This window comes from Carcharodon carcharias, chromosome 19 (genome assembly GCF_017639515.1).
Source record: "Carcharodon carcharias isolate sCarCar2 chromosome 19, sCarCar2.pri, whole genome shotgun sequence".
Lineage (NCBI taxonomy): Eukaryota > Metazoa > Chordata > Chondrichthyes > Lamniformes > Lamnidae > Carcharodon > Carcharodon carcharias.
Genome location: NC_054485.1, coordinates 61,490,374 through 61,507,137, shown reverse-complemented (window position 1 = coordinate 61,507,137; position 16,764 = coordinate 61,490,374). Strand labels below are relative to the sequence as shown.

Sequence of the window (16,764 nt, the reverse complement as noted above, 5' to 3'; positions counted from 1 at the left end):
TCTGCTGTCCTTACCTGGTCTGGCCTACATGTGACTCCAGACCCCACAGCAATGTGGTTGACTCTTAAATGGCCTAGCAAACCACTCAGTTGTACCAAACCGTTACAAAGTCAAAATCCTAGAACTCCCTCTCTAATAGCACTGTGGGTGTACCTACACCATATGGACTGCAGCAGTTCAAGAAGGCAGCTCACCACCACCTTCTCAAGGGCAACTAGGGATGGGCAATAAATGCTGACCCAGCCAGCGAAGCCCACATCCCGTGAATGAATAAAAAAATGTTCATGCAGCATTAGGCTGTTAACTAAATCAGCCTCCTTGTTCATAAATCTGAAATGGCCTGCATTCTTGTTGTTGGAGCTCATACTCTGGTAGATAAACAATTCCAGGCACACTCAAGAAATTCACTACCTTTCTGATGTGTGATGATCTGCATGCCCCACTCTATATGAAAGTGAAATTTCCCCAATAAAACCCACCCTGCCTTTGCTACATGCTTGTCTAATATTTGTCGCTTAGCTCACCCCCCTCCCACAGACACCTGAAAACTGAGATAAAAGCAAAAAAACTGCAGATGCTGGAAATCCAAAACAAAAACAAAAATACCTGGAAAAACTCAGCAGGTCTGGCAGCATCTGTGGAAAGGAACACAGTTAACATTTCGAGTTTGAATGACCCTTCAACAGAACTAAGTAAAAATAGAAAAGAGGTGAAATATAAGCTGGTTTAAGTGGGGGTGGGACAAGTAGAGCCGGATAGAGGGCCTGTGATAGGTGGAGATAACCAAAAGATGTCACAGACAAAAGGACAAAGAGGTGTTGAAGGTGGTGATATTATCTAAGGAATGTGCTAATTAAGGGTAGAAAGCAGGACAGGCAAGGTACAGATAGCCCTAGTGGGGGTGGAGTGGGGTGAAGGAATCGAAAAAGGCTAAAAGGTAGGGATAAAACAATGGATGGAAATACATTTAAAAATAATGGAAATAGGTGGGAAAAGAAAAATCTATATAAAATATTGGGAGAAAAAGGGGGTCAGGATCGGAAAGGGGGTGGGGATGGAGGAGAGAGTTCATGATCTAAAATTGTTGAACTCAATATTCAGTCTGGAAGGCTGTAAAGTGCCTAGTTGGAAGATGAGGTGCTGTTCCTCCAGTTTGCGTTGAGCTTCACTGGAACAATGCAGCAGGCCAAGGACAGACATGTGGGCATGAGAGCAGGGTGGAGTGTTGAAATGACAAGCGACAGGGAGGCCTGGGTAATGCTTGCCGAAGATATTCTGCAAAGCGGTCACCCAGTCTGCATTTAGTCTCTCCAGTGTAGAGGAAACCCCACTAGGAACAACGAATGCAGGAGACTAAATTGAGGGAAGTGCAAGTGAAATGCTGCTTCACTTGAAAGGAGTGTTTGGGCCTTTGGACGGTGAGGAGAGGGGAAGTAAAGGGGCAGGTGTTGCACCTTCTGCGGTTGCGTGGGAAAGTGCTGTGGAAGGGGGTTGAGGAGTAGGGGGTGATGGAGGACTGGACCAGGGTGTCCCGGAGGGAACAATCCCTGCGGAATGCCGCCGGGGGAGTGAAAGGAAGATATGTTTGGTGGTGGCATCATGCTGGAGTTGGCGGAAATGGCGGAGGATGATCCTTTGAATGCAGAGGCTGGTGGGGTGATAAGTGAGGACAAGGGGGACCTTAACATGTTTCTGGGAGGGAGAGGAAGGTGTGAGGGCGGATGTGCGGGAGATGGGCCGGACATGGTTGAGGGCCCTGTCAACCACTGTGGGTGGAAAACCTTGGTTAAGGAAGAAGAAAAAGATGGCAGAGGAACTGTTTTTGAAAGTGGCATCATCAGAGCAGATGTGACAGAGGCGAAGGAACTGAAAGAATGGGATGGAGTCCTTACAGGAAGCGGGGTATGAGGAGCTGTAGTCGAGGTAGCTGTGGGAGTTGGTAGACTTGTAATGGATATTGGTGGACAGTTATCACCAGAAACTGAGACAGAGGTCAAGGAAGGGAAGGGAAGTGTCAGAGATGGACCACGTGAAAATGATGGAGGGGTGGAGATTGGAAGCAAAATTAATAAATTTTTCCAGGTCCAGACGAGAACATGAAGTAGCACTGAAGTAATCATCGATGTACCGGAGAAAGAGTTGTGGGAGGGAGCCGGAGTAGGACTGGAACAAGGAATGTTCCACATACCCCATAAAGAGACAGGCATAGCTGGGGCCCATGCGGATACCCATAGGCACACCTTTTATTTGGAGGAAGTGAGAGGAGTTTAAGGAGAAATTGTTCAGTGTGAGAACAAGTTCAGCCAGATGGAGGAAAACTGATATTGCTGTGGATAGAAAATGGGTTTCTTTCATTCTGTCGATAACTATGAGACATGGGCTGCCAAGAAACGTTCTCACTGGTTCAGGCTCTCAATAAATGAGGCAATTTGTTCAGCTTTGTACTGCTGACTCTTTAATCATTCACTTAGTGATTTCATCTAAAGAATCAAAGAATAGCAAATGCCAAAGAGAAATGTAATTGTATGAAGGAGTTTATATTTCTAAGATGGGCTTTTTGTCCCATTGATGTTGATCAGAAATGGACTGCACTCAGTGTCTGAATGTAATCAAACCCACAGCATGTACATGACTGACTGTAATTACCAGTGATGCAGTTGCTCAGTCCTGCCCTCTGCTGGGTTTGTTGCTCATAGTAAGAATGTAAGATGTCCCAAAGTGCTTTACAGCCAATGAAGTACTTTTTAAAGTGTAGTCTGTAATGTAGGTATCACTGCAGCCAATTTGCACACAGCAAACTCTCTCAACCAACAACGTGACAATGAGCAGTTAATCTGATTTTGCGATGTTGATTGAGGAAGGGTTGAATATTTATGAGGATACTAAGGATAAATCTCCTGCTTCCCTTTGAAATGGTGCCATGGAACGTTTTACACCCCGCTGAAGTAGCAGGCAGGACCTCGTCTCATCTGAGAGATGCCATGTCTGACAGTTCAGCGCTCCCACAGTACTGCACTGGAGTGTCAGTCAGGATCATGGCCTTCAGTCTCTGGAGTGGGGCTTGATCCTTCCCTATACCTGAGGCGAGAGTGTTTCACTGATTCTCCTTTCGTCTCAATGACCTTAGACCAGAGAGAAGAAAAGTTTAAGCTGCTTCTGCTTACTGGCCCTTACTGGAAAGTGCATATAGCAGGAAGCAGAGAGACAGTCTGATTCACTGTGCCAGTGATCTCTGTGGCAGTTGTGAAAATCTCTCCTGTTTTATGTTTAGAAGTTCTTAGATTTAGAAGACTTCCTGTGTCTAGAGATACATGAGGCAGTCTAAGCACATGCTCACATTTGTTTCTGTAGCTTGTTTATCCTGGAACAGGTTGCCAGCCTGAAGCCAGGTGCCACTCCACATTAAATATGGCTGACCAGGAGACTTTCCCGCCATTACCACCTACCATAGATGTATTGGAAAGATTTACAGGCTGGTAATCAACCTGTTTGGCTGCATTATTAACACACCTTCCTCAGCCATCAAGCCCCGGAGTGGGACCCGAATCCGGAGCTGCTGGCTCAGAGATAGGGAGGCTACCCATTGTGCCACCGGACCTCCTTTCCAGAAGTTCAATGTTATATTTTTCAGAATAATTTTTAGCACACTGTAATGATTGAATTGAAACCCATTGGCTGGGCTCTGAGACTTAAGTACAATACTGACTCTGGGCAGCTGCAGGAACTGGGAGTGTAATCCATTGGCCCATTGGAGAAGGACTTTAGCTTGGGAATTATATTGGGATTTTTCGCTGCTGTGAAATGTCGGCTGCATGGAGGAGACACAATTATTGTCTATAATGGTTGACCAATTCGGGAAGTATCTTGGGCACAATGTAGTTAATGTCTCAAAATTGACACCTGTGTCATGAAAGGCTTCCTTTGGCAAATGGCCCATGTAACAGTTGACTCAGCTTAACTCTCCCTGAAGGTCACTACCCCACTTTCCATTCAAATATATCCTTCTCGCCCTCCCCATCAACATCTTCCCCCTCTCCTGATCAATCCCTGAAGATGAATGGGAAGAATTTGACCCATTGGGATTTTGTACAATGGGAAAGGAGTGAGATCCATGGAAACAATCTGAGTGACATGTAGTCATTCTTATCAAAAGCAGCATGCCAGAGATTCACTGTAATATTGTTGAGGTTGAGAGCCTTGGGAAGAAGGATTTTGAACCATGACTGTTGCTATCTTATCAATGGGGTTGCAGAGATTCTGGGGGAATTAAGTCCATGGTGCAGATAAACTTCAGAGAAAGCAGATTTCACCTCACCTCAGTTAGGGCCATTTTCAAATTCCAGAGAGTTTGGGATTCAGTTCTAAAATTTGTGTAAAGGCCTCCACCACATGACTTCATGTCACTTATTTCTGTCTCAGTTGTTGGGGCCACTGGTGTTTAGAGATTATTAAGAGATACTCTCCCATTCTGCTGATTTTAAAAGCTTTCTGACCTTGTTTTGTGTGTTTGATTTTTCAGCACTTGCAGCAACGGCCAATGGGATTGTGAGCAGCATGTGTGTCTTATCAATCAGGAAATGATCCGCAAGATCAATCAAGGGAATTATGGGTAAATGTCATTCTTCAACAACAAAATATGAAGGTCCCACACGGATGTGTGTTTGACCTTGTTACTTACACACCTCTGTTATAAAACAATATTACTCACATACATGTGCCATTCAATAATGTCACTTACACTTGTGTATGCTGTAACCATATTACTCACATATGCATGTGCTGCAACAGTGTTACTGATGCATACATATGCTGTGACAGTGTTAATCACCCATGTGTGTGCTATGATAGTATTGCTGATATGTGTGTGTGTGTGTGTGTGTGTGTGTGTGTGTGTGTGTGTGTGTGTGTGTGTGTGTGTGTGTGTGTGTGTGTGTACTTTAGCTTGGGAATTATATTGGCATTTTTCGCTGCTGTGAAATGTCGGCTGCATGAAGGAGACACAGTTATTGTCTATAATGGTTGACCAATTCAGGAAGTATCTTGGGCACAATGTAGTTAATGTCTCAAAATTGACACCTGTGTCATGAAAGGCTTCCTTTCTGTGTGTGTACTGTGTGACAGTATTACTCATGCTTGTGTGTCCAGTAACAGTGTTACTCACAGACATATTACAAAAAATGTGAAGGTGCAGCACCTGTTTTTTAAACATCACATTAGCTTCCAATATTTCAGGGAGGCAAGAGTTCATTCATTACAAGCCACCTGCCATATTGGTAAAGAGAAAAGATTATGCATTAGGCTGCCCTTAATGTAACTGGCATTGGACTGGCTGTATTCAGGAAAACCAGCTCTCCATACAGCCTAAACAGTGATTCTTAATTGTATAGTTGGAGGCCCCCCACTAAAAGGGTAAATGCTCCCCATAGCTCCATAGCTGATGGCAACCATTCCCTCACCCCAGTGCTGATTAGAAAATTATAATACAGTCAGGGAGAGTCAACATGATTTCATGAAAGGGAAATCAAGTTTGATTAATTCTTTGAGGAAGTAACAAGCAACATGGATAAAGGGGAACCTGTAGATGTGGTGCACTTGGATTTCCAAAAGACATCCAATAAGCTGTCACATCAAAGGTTATTTCATAAAATAAGAACTCATAATGTAGAGGGTAACATATTAGCATGGATAGAGGATTGTTTAGCTAATAGGATGCAGAGTGTAGGGATAAATGGGTCATTTCGGGTTGACAAGCTGTAATCAGTGGATTGCCACAGGGATCAGTGTTGGGGCCTCAAGTATTTACAATCTATTCAATGACTTGCATGAAGGTGCTAAAGTAATGGTGGCTAAATTTGCTGATGACACAAAGTTAGGTAGGAGGGTAAATTTTCAAGTCGAGAGTCCACAGAAGGTTAAGTTAGTGAACAAAAATCTGGCAGATGGGGTATAATATGGGAAAATGTGAACTTATCCACTTTGGCGGGAAGAATAGAAAAGCAGCATATTATTTAAATGAAGAGAGATTGCAGAACTCTGAGGTACAGAAGGATCTGGGTGTCCTGGTACGTGAATCATAAAAAGCTAGTATGCAGGTACAGCAATTGATTAGGAAGAAAAATGGAATGTTGGTGTTTATTATAGGGGAATGGAATATAAAAGTAGGGTAGTGTGGCTACAGTTGTACCAGTCATTGGGGAGACCACATCTGGAGTACTGTGCACAGTTTTTGTCTCCTTATTTAAGAAAGGATATAATTGAATTAGAAGCAGTTCAGAGAAGATTCACTTGATAATTCCTGGGGTGAGGGGCTTATCTTATGAGAAAAGGTTTGACCCGTTGGGCCTATACCCAGTTTAAAAGAACGAGAGATATTCTTTTTGAAGGGGACTTGAAGGGTAGATGCTGAGAGGAAGTTTCCCCTAGTGGGGGAATCTAGAACTAGGGGATCACAGTTTAAAAATAAGGCATGGGAGAAGGAGAATTTTTTTCTCTTAAAGGGTCATTTGTCTGTGAAATTCTCTTCCCCAGAGAGCAGTGGAGGCTGGGTCATTGAGTATGTTCGAGGTTGAGTTAGACAGATTTTTAATCAGCAAGGGTTCCAAAGGTTATGGGGAGCAGGCAGGAATGAATGGTGGAGCAGGCTCGAAGGGCCAAATGGCCTACTCTTCCTATTTCTTGTGTGTGATTGACCTTTGTTCTGGTCAACCGCTGTTGTGATTCACACACTGTCCCCCTGCTAATGGGAGAGCCCCTTCCTCCGATTTGCCCTCCTACCTTCCCCTGACCTACCTGTGGGCTGCTGTGGCTCCTTGTAATTACAGAGGTCTTCAGCAGTGAGCTGTTGAGGGGCACCCAGCATGTCCCTGTATTTCTGATCTTAATGAGGCCTGGGCCCAATCTCAGCTGGGTCTTATGGCTACATATTCTGACACTGGGAACGATCCACATAGTGAAATTGCACTGGCCTGTCCGTGTTGTTCACACACACAGACTATTATTAAATTATTACTCACCTACGGGTTTCAAGTCTCCCATGATTGAAAACTGGAGCTTGGTGTCATCCAATGGCTACTTATTGATGTTGTTTGTTTGCTCCTTTCGGGGTAATTTCAGTATTCAGTGATCAACTAAAATAATCAACATCAAATTGATTGGAAGGGAGCAGATGTGTAACAGCCATTCTATCCAATATCTCCTGGGACAGGATATGTAATGGACAACCTCTCTGATATTGCCCATTCTAAGCCACTGGTGAAAGTTGTTTCCAGCCAGGGTATTTCCTGCATTTCTGGGGACGTTCAGCTATCCTGAGCTCCTGCTAGATTGACAGTTGGAAGGTAGTGGGACAGAGAATCAGTGCTACAGAGTTAGCCTAGCTAGAGTAAGTTATGAGTTAGCTAGAATTAGCAAAGCTCCCATACACATTCCTCTTAAGGACTGGTCATGTGGAATGGCTAGACCTGGCTTTCTCAGTAAGACTCATGTTCCAAGCCTGATGGTCTTATCTTTATCATTTCTCTCTGGGCAGATGGAGGGCTTCAAACTACAGCCAGTTCTGGGGATTGACTCTGGACGAAGGAATCCGTTACCGATTGGGGACCAGACGACCCTCAACCACAGTGATGAACATGAATGAACTCAACGTAAGCCCACTTCTTGTGGTACACAGAGCAATGGTGTGTAGAGATTGCAGCACATGTAGGGAAGTTTTAGACATGCTGGGGTTGTTCTCCTTGGAGCAAAGGAGATTGAAAGGAGATTGATAGAAATGTACAAGATGATGACAGGTTTGGATAAGGTAGGTAAAGAAAAGCTGTTCCCATTGGCTATTGGTACAGGGAGTTGGGGACACAAATGTAAGGTCTTGAGCAGGAAATGCAGAGGGCGCATGGATATGAGGAGGACCGTTTTTACACATTGACTGGTAATGACCTGGAACTCACTGCCCATGAGGCTGGTGGAAGCAGAAAGGATCAGTGATGTCAAAAGGAAATTGGGCGGGTACTTGAGGGAAATAAACCTGGATGCCCTTGGGGATAGAGTGAGACTGATTGCCCTGTGGGGAGCTGGCGTGGATTCAATGGGCCAAGTGGCCTCCCCCTGTGCCATAAATGACTCTTTGACTATGACACATACCCAAAAAAGGTCTGGAGTCAGGTGTGTCCATGGGGCTGGCACCACGGAGTCAATGAGAGGCCCCGGCCACGGTCAGGTTCAGAACTCATTAGAATACAGTCAGCAAGCCGCTGAGTGCTCACTATTAGGCAGCTCACTGAATGAGTGGGGCCAGAAATTTGGTGTCTCCATGAGCTAGAAACTAGCACCCAAAGGAATGGTTGGGGGTGGGGTGGGGCAGGCAGGATTGTTACATTTTGGGAGGCCAAGAGGATCAATCCTTTTTTTTGAACACCCCAGTTCAGGAAGAATATATTGGTCTTGAAGGGATTCATACATATTCTCCAGACAAATATTGAGGCTTAAAATGTTAAATGGGGAATAAACAGGTTCTATAAAGGACTAGGGGACACAAATTTTGAGAAAGAGATACAGAGAATGTGAGGAAGATCTTTTATAACGCAGTTAGTGGTAATGACCTGGAACTTGGTGCCAATGAGGATGGTGGTAGCAGAGATGTTGAGTGATTTCAAAAGGAAATTGGATGGAAAATTGAAGGAAATAAACTTGCAGGGCTATGTGGATAGAATGGGGGGATGGGATTGACTGGATTGCTCTACAGAGAGCCAGCATAGGCTTGATAGACGAAATGGCCTCCTCCTGTGCTGCAATGATGCTATGCCTCTATAACCTAGGATATTACTGCAGTAATGTGCTGAGGTCCTCAGTTCCTGTTCCAGTGATTTCGGTAGATGTAACGTATCCAGTGTGTGACAAAGAGTAGGACATTCCTGCACCACCGGACTCATCTTCCCCTCTCTTCCCCTCAGCATCTCAAAGGGACCTTTCGCTCTGTAGCAGCCTCCTCATTCACCCCTAACACCCCTTCCCAAGTCACCTTTCCAAGCAAGCACAGGAGATGCAACACCTACCCTTTAACCTCCTCCCTCCTCACTGACCAAGGCCTTCAACATTCCTTCCAGACGAAACAGTGATCTATGTGTACATCTTTCAATCTAGTCTACTGGTATTCACTGCTCACATATGTGGTCTTCTCTCCACTGGGGAGACCAAATGCAAACCGGGTGACAGTTTTGCTGAACACCTCTATTCAGTCCACAAGTATGACCCTGAGCTTCCAGTCACCTATCATTTTAATTCCCTATCCCACTCTCAATCTGACTTCTCTGCCCTCGGCCCTACTGCACTGTTCCAATGAAGCTCAATGTAAGTTTGAGGAACAGCACCTCATAAGACACCTTGCAGCCTTCCGGAATGAACAGAATTCAACAACTTCAAGTGATAACCCCTGCCCCTATATTTTCAGATAGCAGATGTTGTTGATGGCTTTGCTCTCCCCAGTTACACCTCCCCCAGACTCTGCCATTCACGTCTCCCCTAAACCCTCCCATTAACACCTCCTCTAGACCATGCCATTAATGCCTCTTCTAGACCCTGCCATTCACATCTCCGCTAGACCCTGCCATTAACACCTCCTCTAGACCCTGCCATTAACACCTCTTCTAGACTAACTTGTTTCTTTACTTGTCCCATTACCATCTACTTTTGCCTTCACCCATCAGCCCATTGGTCATTTGATCTATCCTGTCTTCACCCTATTATAGACCTTCCATTTCGTTCTTTCCTCCCCTCCAAACCGCCTTCCACTTGCTTAAATTACATATTACGTATCTAACTCTTTCCTGTTCTGATGAAAGGTCATTGACCCGAGATGTTGAGTCTGTTTCTGCACAGAGCTGTCTGATCTGCTATTTCCAGCATTTTCTGTTTCTGTTTCAGTTTTCCAGCATCTGCAGTATTTTGCTTTCATACTTGTTTCTCTGTATTGGCTCTGGCTCTGATTGGATGCCTCACAATGGTGACATGTGATGACATTATCTCATTGCCAGTCTAGTCATTGGCTATTTCTTCAATCTCAAGCATCATAAAGACACTTCCTTAATGAATTTAGCTCAGAGATACCAGCTCTGATTCTGCAGAATCTTCTAGAATATGAACCATTTAAGACAAAAACTGTGAGAAATTCACAGACCACCAGTAATTCTTATGAGAGAACAGAATGTCTCCTGGTGAGGGGTTAGCACCAAAGTACAGCGTCCAAAAACCATGCAGCAACTTAGCTTTTACCAAATTTTATTACAAGCTTTTAGAATAGAGAGGATGTTCTTTGTATGCTTCTAACCAAAATTTCAATTGGGGATAGTTGCTAACTCAGGTAGTGATTAGTTAGGGATGACCCCTAAACTTGTGTTACCTGGTTACGTGGATTTAGGGATGGTTCCTAAACCCTGCATAATCAGTTAAAACATATCTAGAGATGGTCCCTAAATCCTATGGAAATAGATAATGCACATTCCTGAAATTTCTTAATCTTTCGTCTCAATATCATGTTTCACTGACTTGTTTATTTACAAAACAGAAACTAAGTATAATATGGATGAGTTAGAAAATGTCTTGTTCTGCCAGGCTTATCATCCTTTTAGTTTTGAACTGGGCAGTTGAATTTGGAGGGAGATTTTCAAACCATTTTGCAAACATTTTTATTTTTACATTATCATTAAAGAAAGGATGAAGTTGCATTAAAATAGCACTCTTCACAATCTCAGACCATCACAAAGAATGTTAGAGCCAGAGAAGTCCCTCTGCATTATTGTGAACACAGGAAGAACACAGGAGCCAATTTACAAGAAGAAAGGAGATGATGGCCGCATAACCTTCACCTAGGTGTTGGTTGAATGATTAACTATTGAGCAGGGCATCAGGGGGAACTCGAGTGCCCTTGTTTAAATTTTATCATGCAACCTTTCAAATCCAGCTGCGTAGGCAGTCAGTGTTTTGGTTTAAGGTGTCTTCCGTAAAGCGGCACCTCCAACCGTGCAGCACTTCCTCAGTACTGCAGTGGCATTGTTGTCCTAGATGAAGAAATCAATTCTCGAGAGTACGGCTTGAACCCACGATGTTCTGGCTACCACTGAGCCACAGATGACACTGACGTTGCATTGGATGAGCAGCTACATATCTAAGCAGTCTCCCCAACTGAAATCCACAGCTATTACCTTGACAGAATTGACATAGGAGAAGGAGCTGGGAGTGGAGTATCCCAGTGTTAGTAAGCAAGCCAAGGACAGGACTGCAGCACAGAAACCAAGTGTATGTCCCATGTGCAGGGTTAATTAATCAGTAAGTGTCCAGTCCCAGGCATGTCTCATCTCAACTATATTGATTGGTTGGGGGTCAGAGGGGAAGGGTGATGGTGGTTACTGCCGAGAGGGAGATAGACAGTGGTGTTTGAGAGAAAAAATTGATCATATTTATCAGAAAATCCCAAATATCAAGTCCCATTGGTGGCACACAGCTCTGGATCGGAACCAGACACAGGGAGAGTCCAGCTCCTCTCCATAATGGGTTAGAGGGAGCTGCACTATAGACACATAAATACTGTGGTTACAAGATACACTGTAGGAGCTCACCAAGGCTCCTTAGGCAGCACCGTCCAAACCCATGACCACTACCATCTAGAAGGACAAGGGCAGCAGATAGATGGGAACACCACCACCAAGTCACTCACCATCCTGACTTGGAAATTTTTCACCATTACTTCACTGTTGCTGGGTCAAAATCCTGGAACTCCCTTTCTAACTGTACTGCGGGTGTACCTACACCACATGGACTGCAGCGGTTCAAGAAGACAATTCATCACCACCTTCTCAAGGGCAATTAGGGATGGGCAATAAATGTTGGCCTAACCAGCGAAGCCCACATCCTGTGAAATAATTTTAAAAAAGAGCAGGTCAAAGACTGAGAATTCTGTGGCCTCCTGCCTCCCCAAAGCATGTCCACCATCTACAAGGCACAAGACAGGAGTGTGATAGAGCAGAATCATAGAATGATTACAGCACGGAAGGAGGCTATTCAGCCCATTGTATCCATGCCAGTTCTCTAAGAGATCCTCAGCTAGACCCACTCCTTTGTCCTTCCCCATAGATCTGCAATTTTTTTCTCTTCAGGTGTTTATCCAGTTTCCTTTTGAAAGCCATGATTGAATCTGCCTCCACCACACATTCAGGCAGTGCATTCCAGATCCTAACCACTCACTGCATCAAAAAGACTTTCCTCATGTCGCCTCAGTTTTTTTTGCCATTTACGTTAAATCAGTGGCTTCCAGTTCTTGATCCTTCCACCAATGGGAACATGATTTTGATATCTCTATCACATCTCCTTCCAATCTTCTCTTCCCCGAGAAGAACAGTCCCAGCTTCTCCAATCTATCTATGTAACTGAAAGCTTTCACCCGGAACCATTCTCATGAATCTTTTCTGCACTGTCTCCAGTGCCTTCACATCATTCTTAAAGTGTGGTGCCCAGAACAGGATGCAATACTCCAATTGAGGCTGGTCCAGTGTTTTATATAAGTTTAACAGAACTGCCTTGCTCTTGTACTCTTATGCCCCTGTTGATAAAGTCCAGGATCCTGCATATTTTATTAACCACTCTCTTAACCTGTCCTGCCACTTCAATGATTTTTGCATATAAACACCCAGTTCTCTCCTGCACCCTCTTTAGAGCTGAACCCTTTATTTTATATTGTCCTTCCTCCTCTTCCTACCGATATGAATCACTTCACACTTCTCTGTATTAAATTTCATCTGCCGCTTGTCCAGCCATTGCACCGACCTGTCTACATCCTCTTGATAAAAACAAAAAACTGCGGATGCTGGAAATCCAAAACAAAAACAGAATTACCTGGAAAAACTCAGCAGGTCTGGCAGCATCGGCAGAGAAGAAAAGAGTTGACGTTTCGAGTCCTCATGACCCTTCAGCAGAACCAATTTTCTGCAGCTTGGGCAACTTTGGCTCCGAGTTGCTAAGCTGGAGTCTGAGTTGTGGACATTGTGGGGCATCTGAGAGGAGGAGAGTTACCTGGACACTTTGTTCTGCTGAAGGGTCATGAGGACTCGAAACGTCAACTCTTTTCTTCTCCGCCAATGCTGCCAGACCTGCTGAGTTTTTCCAGATAATTCTGTTTTTGTTTTACATCCTCTTGATGTTGATCATTATCCTCCTCACAATTCACAATAATTCCAAGTTTTGTGTCTTCTGTAGATTTTGAAATTGTGCCCTGTATACCCAAGTTTAAGTCATTAATATAGATCAAGAAAAGTAGTGCTCCTAGTATTGAACTCTGGGGAACCCCAGTACAAACCTTCTTCCTGTCCAATAAAACAACCAATCACCACTGCTCTCCTGTCACTTAGCCAACTTTGTATCCATGCTGTCACTGCCCTTTTTATTCTATGGGCTTCAATATTGCTGACTACCCTCTTACGTGGCACTTTATCAAACCCGGAATAAGGGGATGCATAGAAAGGAGACTAGGTTGGAGTGAGGCTTTGACAGAGTGTGTAGTCGGGCATTTGATTCCGGTGGGAATTTGGTACAGAAGGGAAAGAGGTGCTCCTGTTGCTATCTTTTTTTCAATCTTCAGTAGCTGGTGAGTCTTCCTTTGTCTCCAAGCTAAGAGAGTGTAACTTTCTATTACATTGTAATTTTTTCACCAATTGACTAATTAAATAAATAAGGTTGGATAGATATGGCAGAGCTGGTGGTGTGCCCCGATAGCAGCATGTAGGAATCTGTGGAACGCACTGCAATCCTGGACAACCATATCCGCATAATTTCTGCAGCTTGGGCAACTTTGGCTCCGAGTTGCTAAGCTGGAGTCTGAGTTGCGGACATTGTGGGGCATCTGGGAGGGGGAGAGTTACCTGGACACTTTGTTTCAGGAGGCAGTCACAGCCTTTAGGCTAGGCAGAACTTTAGAGTCGGTCCATGTCAGGGACAGGAGAGTGTGTCTACAAGTCAGGCAGATATCGTAATCAGCAAGCAGTGATGGAGGAGCCTCAGCTCCTAACTTCGTCCAGCAGATACCAGGTACTTGCCACCTGTGTGGATAAATGTTTTTCCTTAGTTCTGTTGAAGAGTCATGCGGACTCAAAACGTTAATTGTGCTCCCTTCCACAGATGCTGCCAGACCTGCTGAGTTTTTCCAGGTATTTTTGTTTTTGTAATATTTTGGAAGGACAGACAGAAAGGCAAAGGTGGTGTGACAGCCCTGATAGTAAAGGATGACATAAGGACATTAGTGCAAAAGGATCTGGTCTCTGAAGATCATGAAGTAGAGTCAAAAGGGTGGCAATTAGGAATAGTAAGAGTCAGAAAATGCTGACGAGAGTAGTTTACAGCCTCCTAACAGTAGTTATACGATTGGGCAGAGCACTAAACAAAATATCATTGGAGTCTATAACAAAGGCAATGTAATAATTGGAGGACTTTAATCTTCATATAGACTGGGTCAATCAAATTGGCAAGCGTGATCTGGAAGATGAGTTTTTAGAATACTTTTGTGACAGTTTCTTGGAGCAATACATTGTAGAACTGACTTGGGATAAAGCTATTTTAGATCTAGTGTTGTGTAATGAAGCAGGGTTAATTAGTAATATCATCGTAAAAGATCCACTGGGAAATATTTTGTTAAATTATTCTTTCATAGGATGTGGGCATCGCTGGCAAGACCAGGGTTTGTTGCCCATCCCTAACTGCCTGTATTGTGAGTGGCTTGCCACACTATTTCAGAGGGCTGTTAAGAGTTAACCACATGGCTGTGGGTCTGGAGCCACATGTAGGCCAGACTGGATAAGGCTGGCAGATTTCCTTCCCTAAAGGACATTAGACCAGATGGGTTTTTATGACAATCGACAATGGTTTCATGGTTATCAATACTGAGACAAGCTTTTAATTCCAGATTTATTAATAGAAATTAAATTCCACTAGCTGCTGTGACCCTTGTCCCCAGAATGTTAATCTGGGCTTCTGGATTATTAGCCCAGTGACATTACCACTACACCACCATCTCTACAACACCTCCCCACTACCCCCCACAACCAACCACCACCACCCCCCTCCCCCCACCCACACCCCTCACCCCCCACCCCAACCCCCATGATCATAGTGATCATAGCACCATTGAATTCCATGTTAAGTTTGAACATGACATAATGCAATCACAAACAAGAATCTTAAACTTAAACAAAGTCAGTTACATAGGAATGAGAGAAGAACTGGCTAAGGTTAGTTGGATAAATAGACTAAAAGGTAAATTAACAGTGGGAAACATTCACAGAAACGATTCAAAATGTCCAACAAAAGTACATTCCATTGTAAAACAAAAACTCAGCAAGAAAGACCCATCCATGCCTCACTCAGGAAGTTATGGTTAGTATTAGATTAAAAGAAGAGGCTTATAATGTTGCAAAGAACAGTTTCAATTCTGAGGATTGGGAGTGTTTTAGAAACCAGGAAAGGACCACCAAAAAGTTGATAAAAAGGGAAAAAATAGAATGAGAGTAAACTAGCTTAAAATATAAAACAGATTGTAAGAGCTTTTATAAGTATATAAAAAGGAAGAGAGTAGCTAAAGTAAATGTTGGTCCCCTAGAAGCAGAGACAGGAAAAATTATCATAGGGAATGAGGAAATGGCAGAGGCATTGAACAAATATTTTGTGTCTGTTGCCTCAGTAGAGGATGTAAGTTGCATACCAGAGGATAACCTAGCGGCTAAAAAGTGAGGAGATCAATATCAGCAGAGAAAAAGTATTGGAGAAACTTAAGGGACTAAAATCCGACAAGTCCCTGGGACCTGATGGCCTACGACCCAGGATTCTAAAAGAGGTAGCTGCAGAGATGGTGAATGCACTAGCTAAGATTTTCCAAAATTCCATAGATTCAGGAACAGTCCCATCAGATTGGAAGTTGACAAATATAACACAGCTTTTCAAAGAAGGAGGGAGAGAGAAAACCCTAAGATGAAAGCAAAATACTGTGGATACTGGAAATCTGAAATAAAAATAGAAAATGCTGGAAAAACTCAGCAGGTCTGGCAGCATCTGTGGAGAGAGAAACATAGTTAATGTTTCATGTCCATATGAAACTGAAGAAGAGTTTTCTTTCCCAAGCTAGATGGAAAGGTAAGCTGTGGGGAGGACACTGAGAGGCTGCAAAGAGATATGGACAGGTTAAGGAAGTGGGCAACAAGATGGCAGGTGGAGCATAATATAGGGCAGTGTGAAGTTATTCACTTTGGTTAGAAGAATAGGAAGGCAGAATATCTTTTAAAAAGTGAGAAACTTGTAAATGTGGATGCTCAAAAAGACTTGGGAATGCAGAAAGCTAACATGCAGGTGTAGCAAACAATTAGGAAGGCAAATGGCATGTTGTCCTTCATTACAAGGGGTTTGGAATACATGTATAAAGAAGCCTCGACACAATTATACAGGGTTTTGGTGAGACCACATCTGGAGTAATTTGTACAGTTTTGGTCTCCACATTTAAGGAAGGATATACTTGCATTAGAGGCGGTACAGTGAAGGTTCACTAAGTTGATCCCTGGGATGAGGGGGTTATCCTCTGATGAGAGGCTGAGTAAATTGGGCCCATTTTCTCTGGAGCTTGGAATGAGAGGCGACCTCATTGAAACATTACAAATTCTGGAGGGGTTTGATAGGGTGGACGCTGAGAGATTGTTTCTGCTGGTCAGAGAATCTAAAACACAGGGGCACAGTCTCAGGATA

General features: G+C 43.7%; 1 protein-coding gene across 1 annotated transcript in view; it reads left to right on the top strand.

Moving 5' to 3' along the window:
• tinagl1 (tubulointerstitial nephritis antigen-like 1) overlaps positions 1 to 16,764 on the top strand; it is a 200,386-nt gene that overhangs the window by 63,788 nt on the left and 119,834 nt on the right. Inside the window, exons 4-5 of the mRNA XM_041212103.1 lie at positions 4,520 to 4,609; positions 7,529 to 7,643. Of these exons, the coding sequence (XP_041068037.1) occupies positions 4,520 to 4,609; positions 7,529 to 7,643 (205 nt within the window). The remainder of the gene's footprint in view (positions 1 to 4,519; positions 4,610 to 7,528; positions 7,644 to 16,764) is intronic.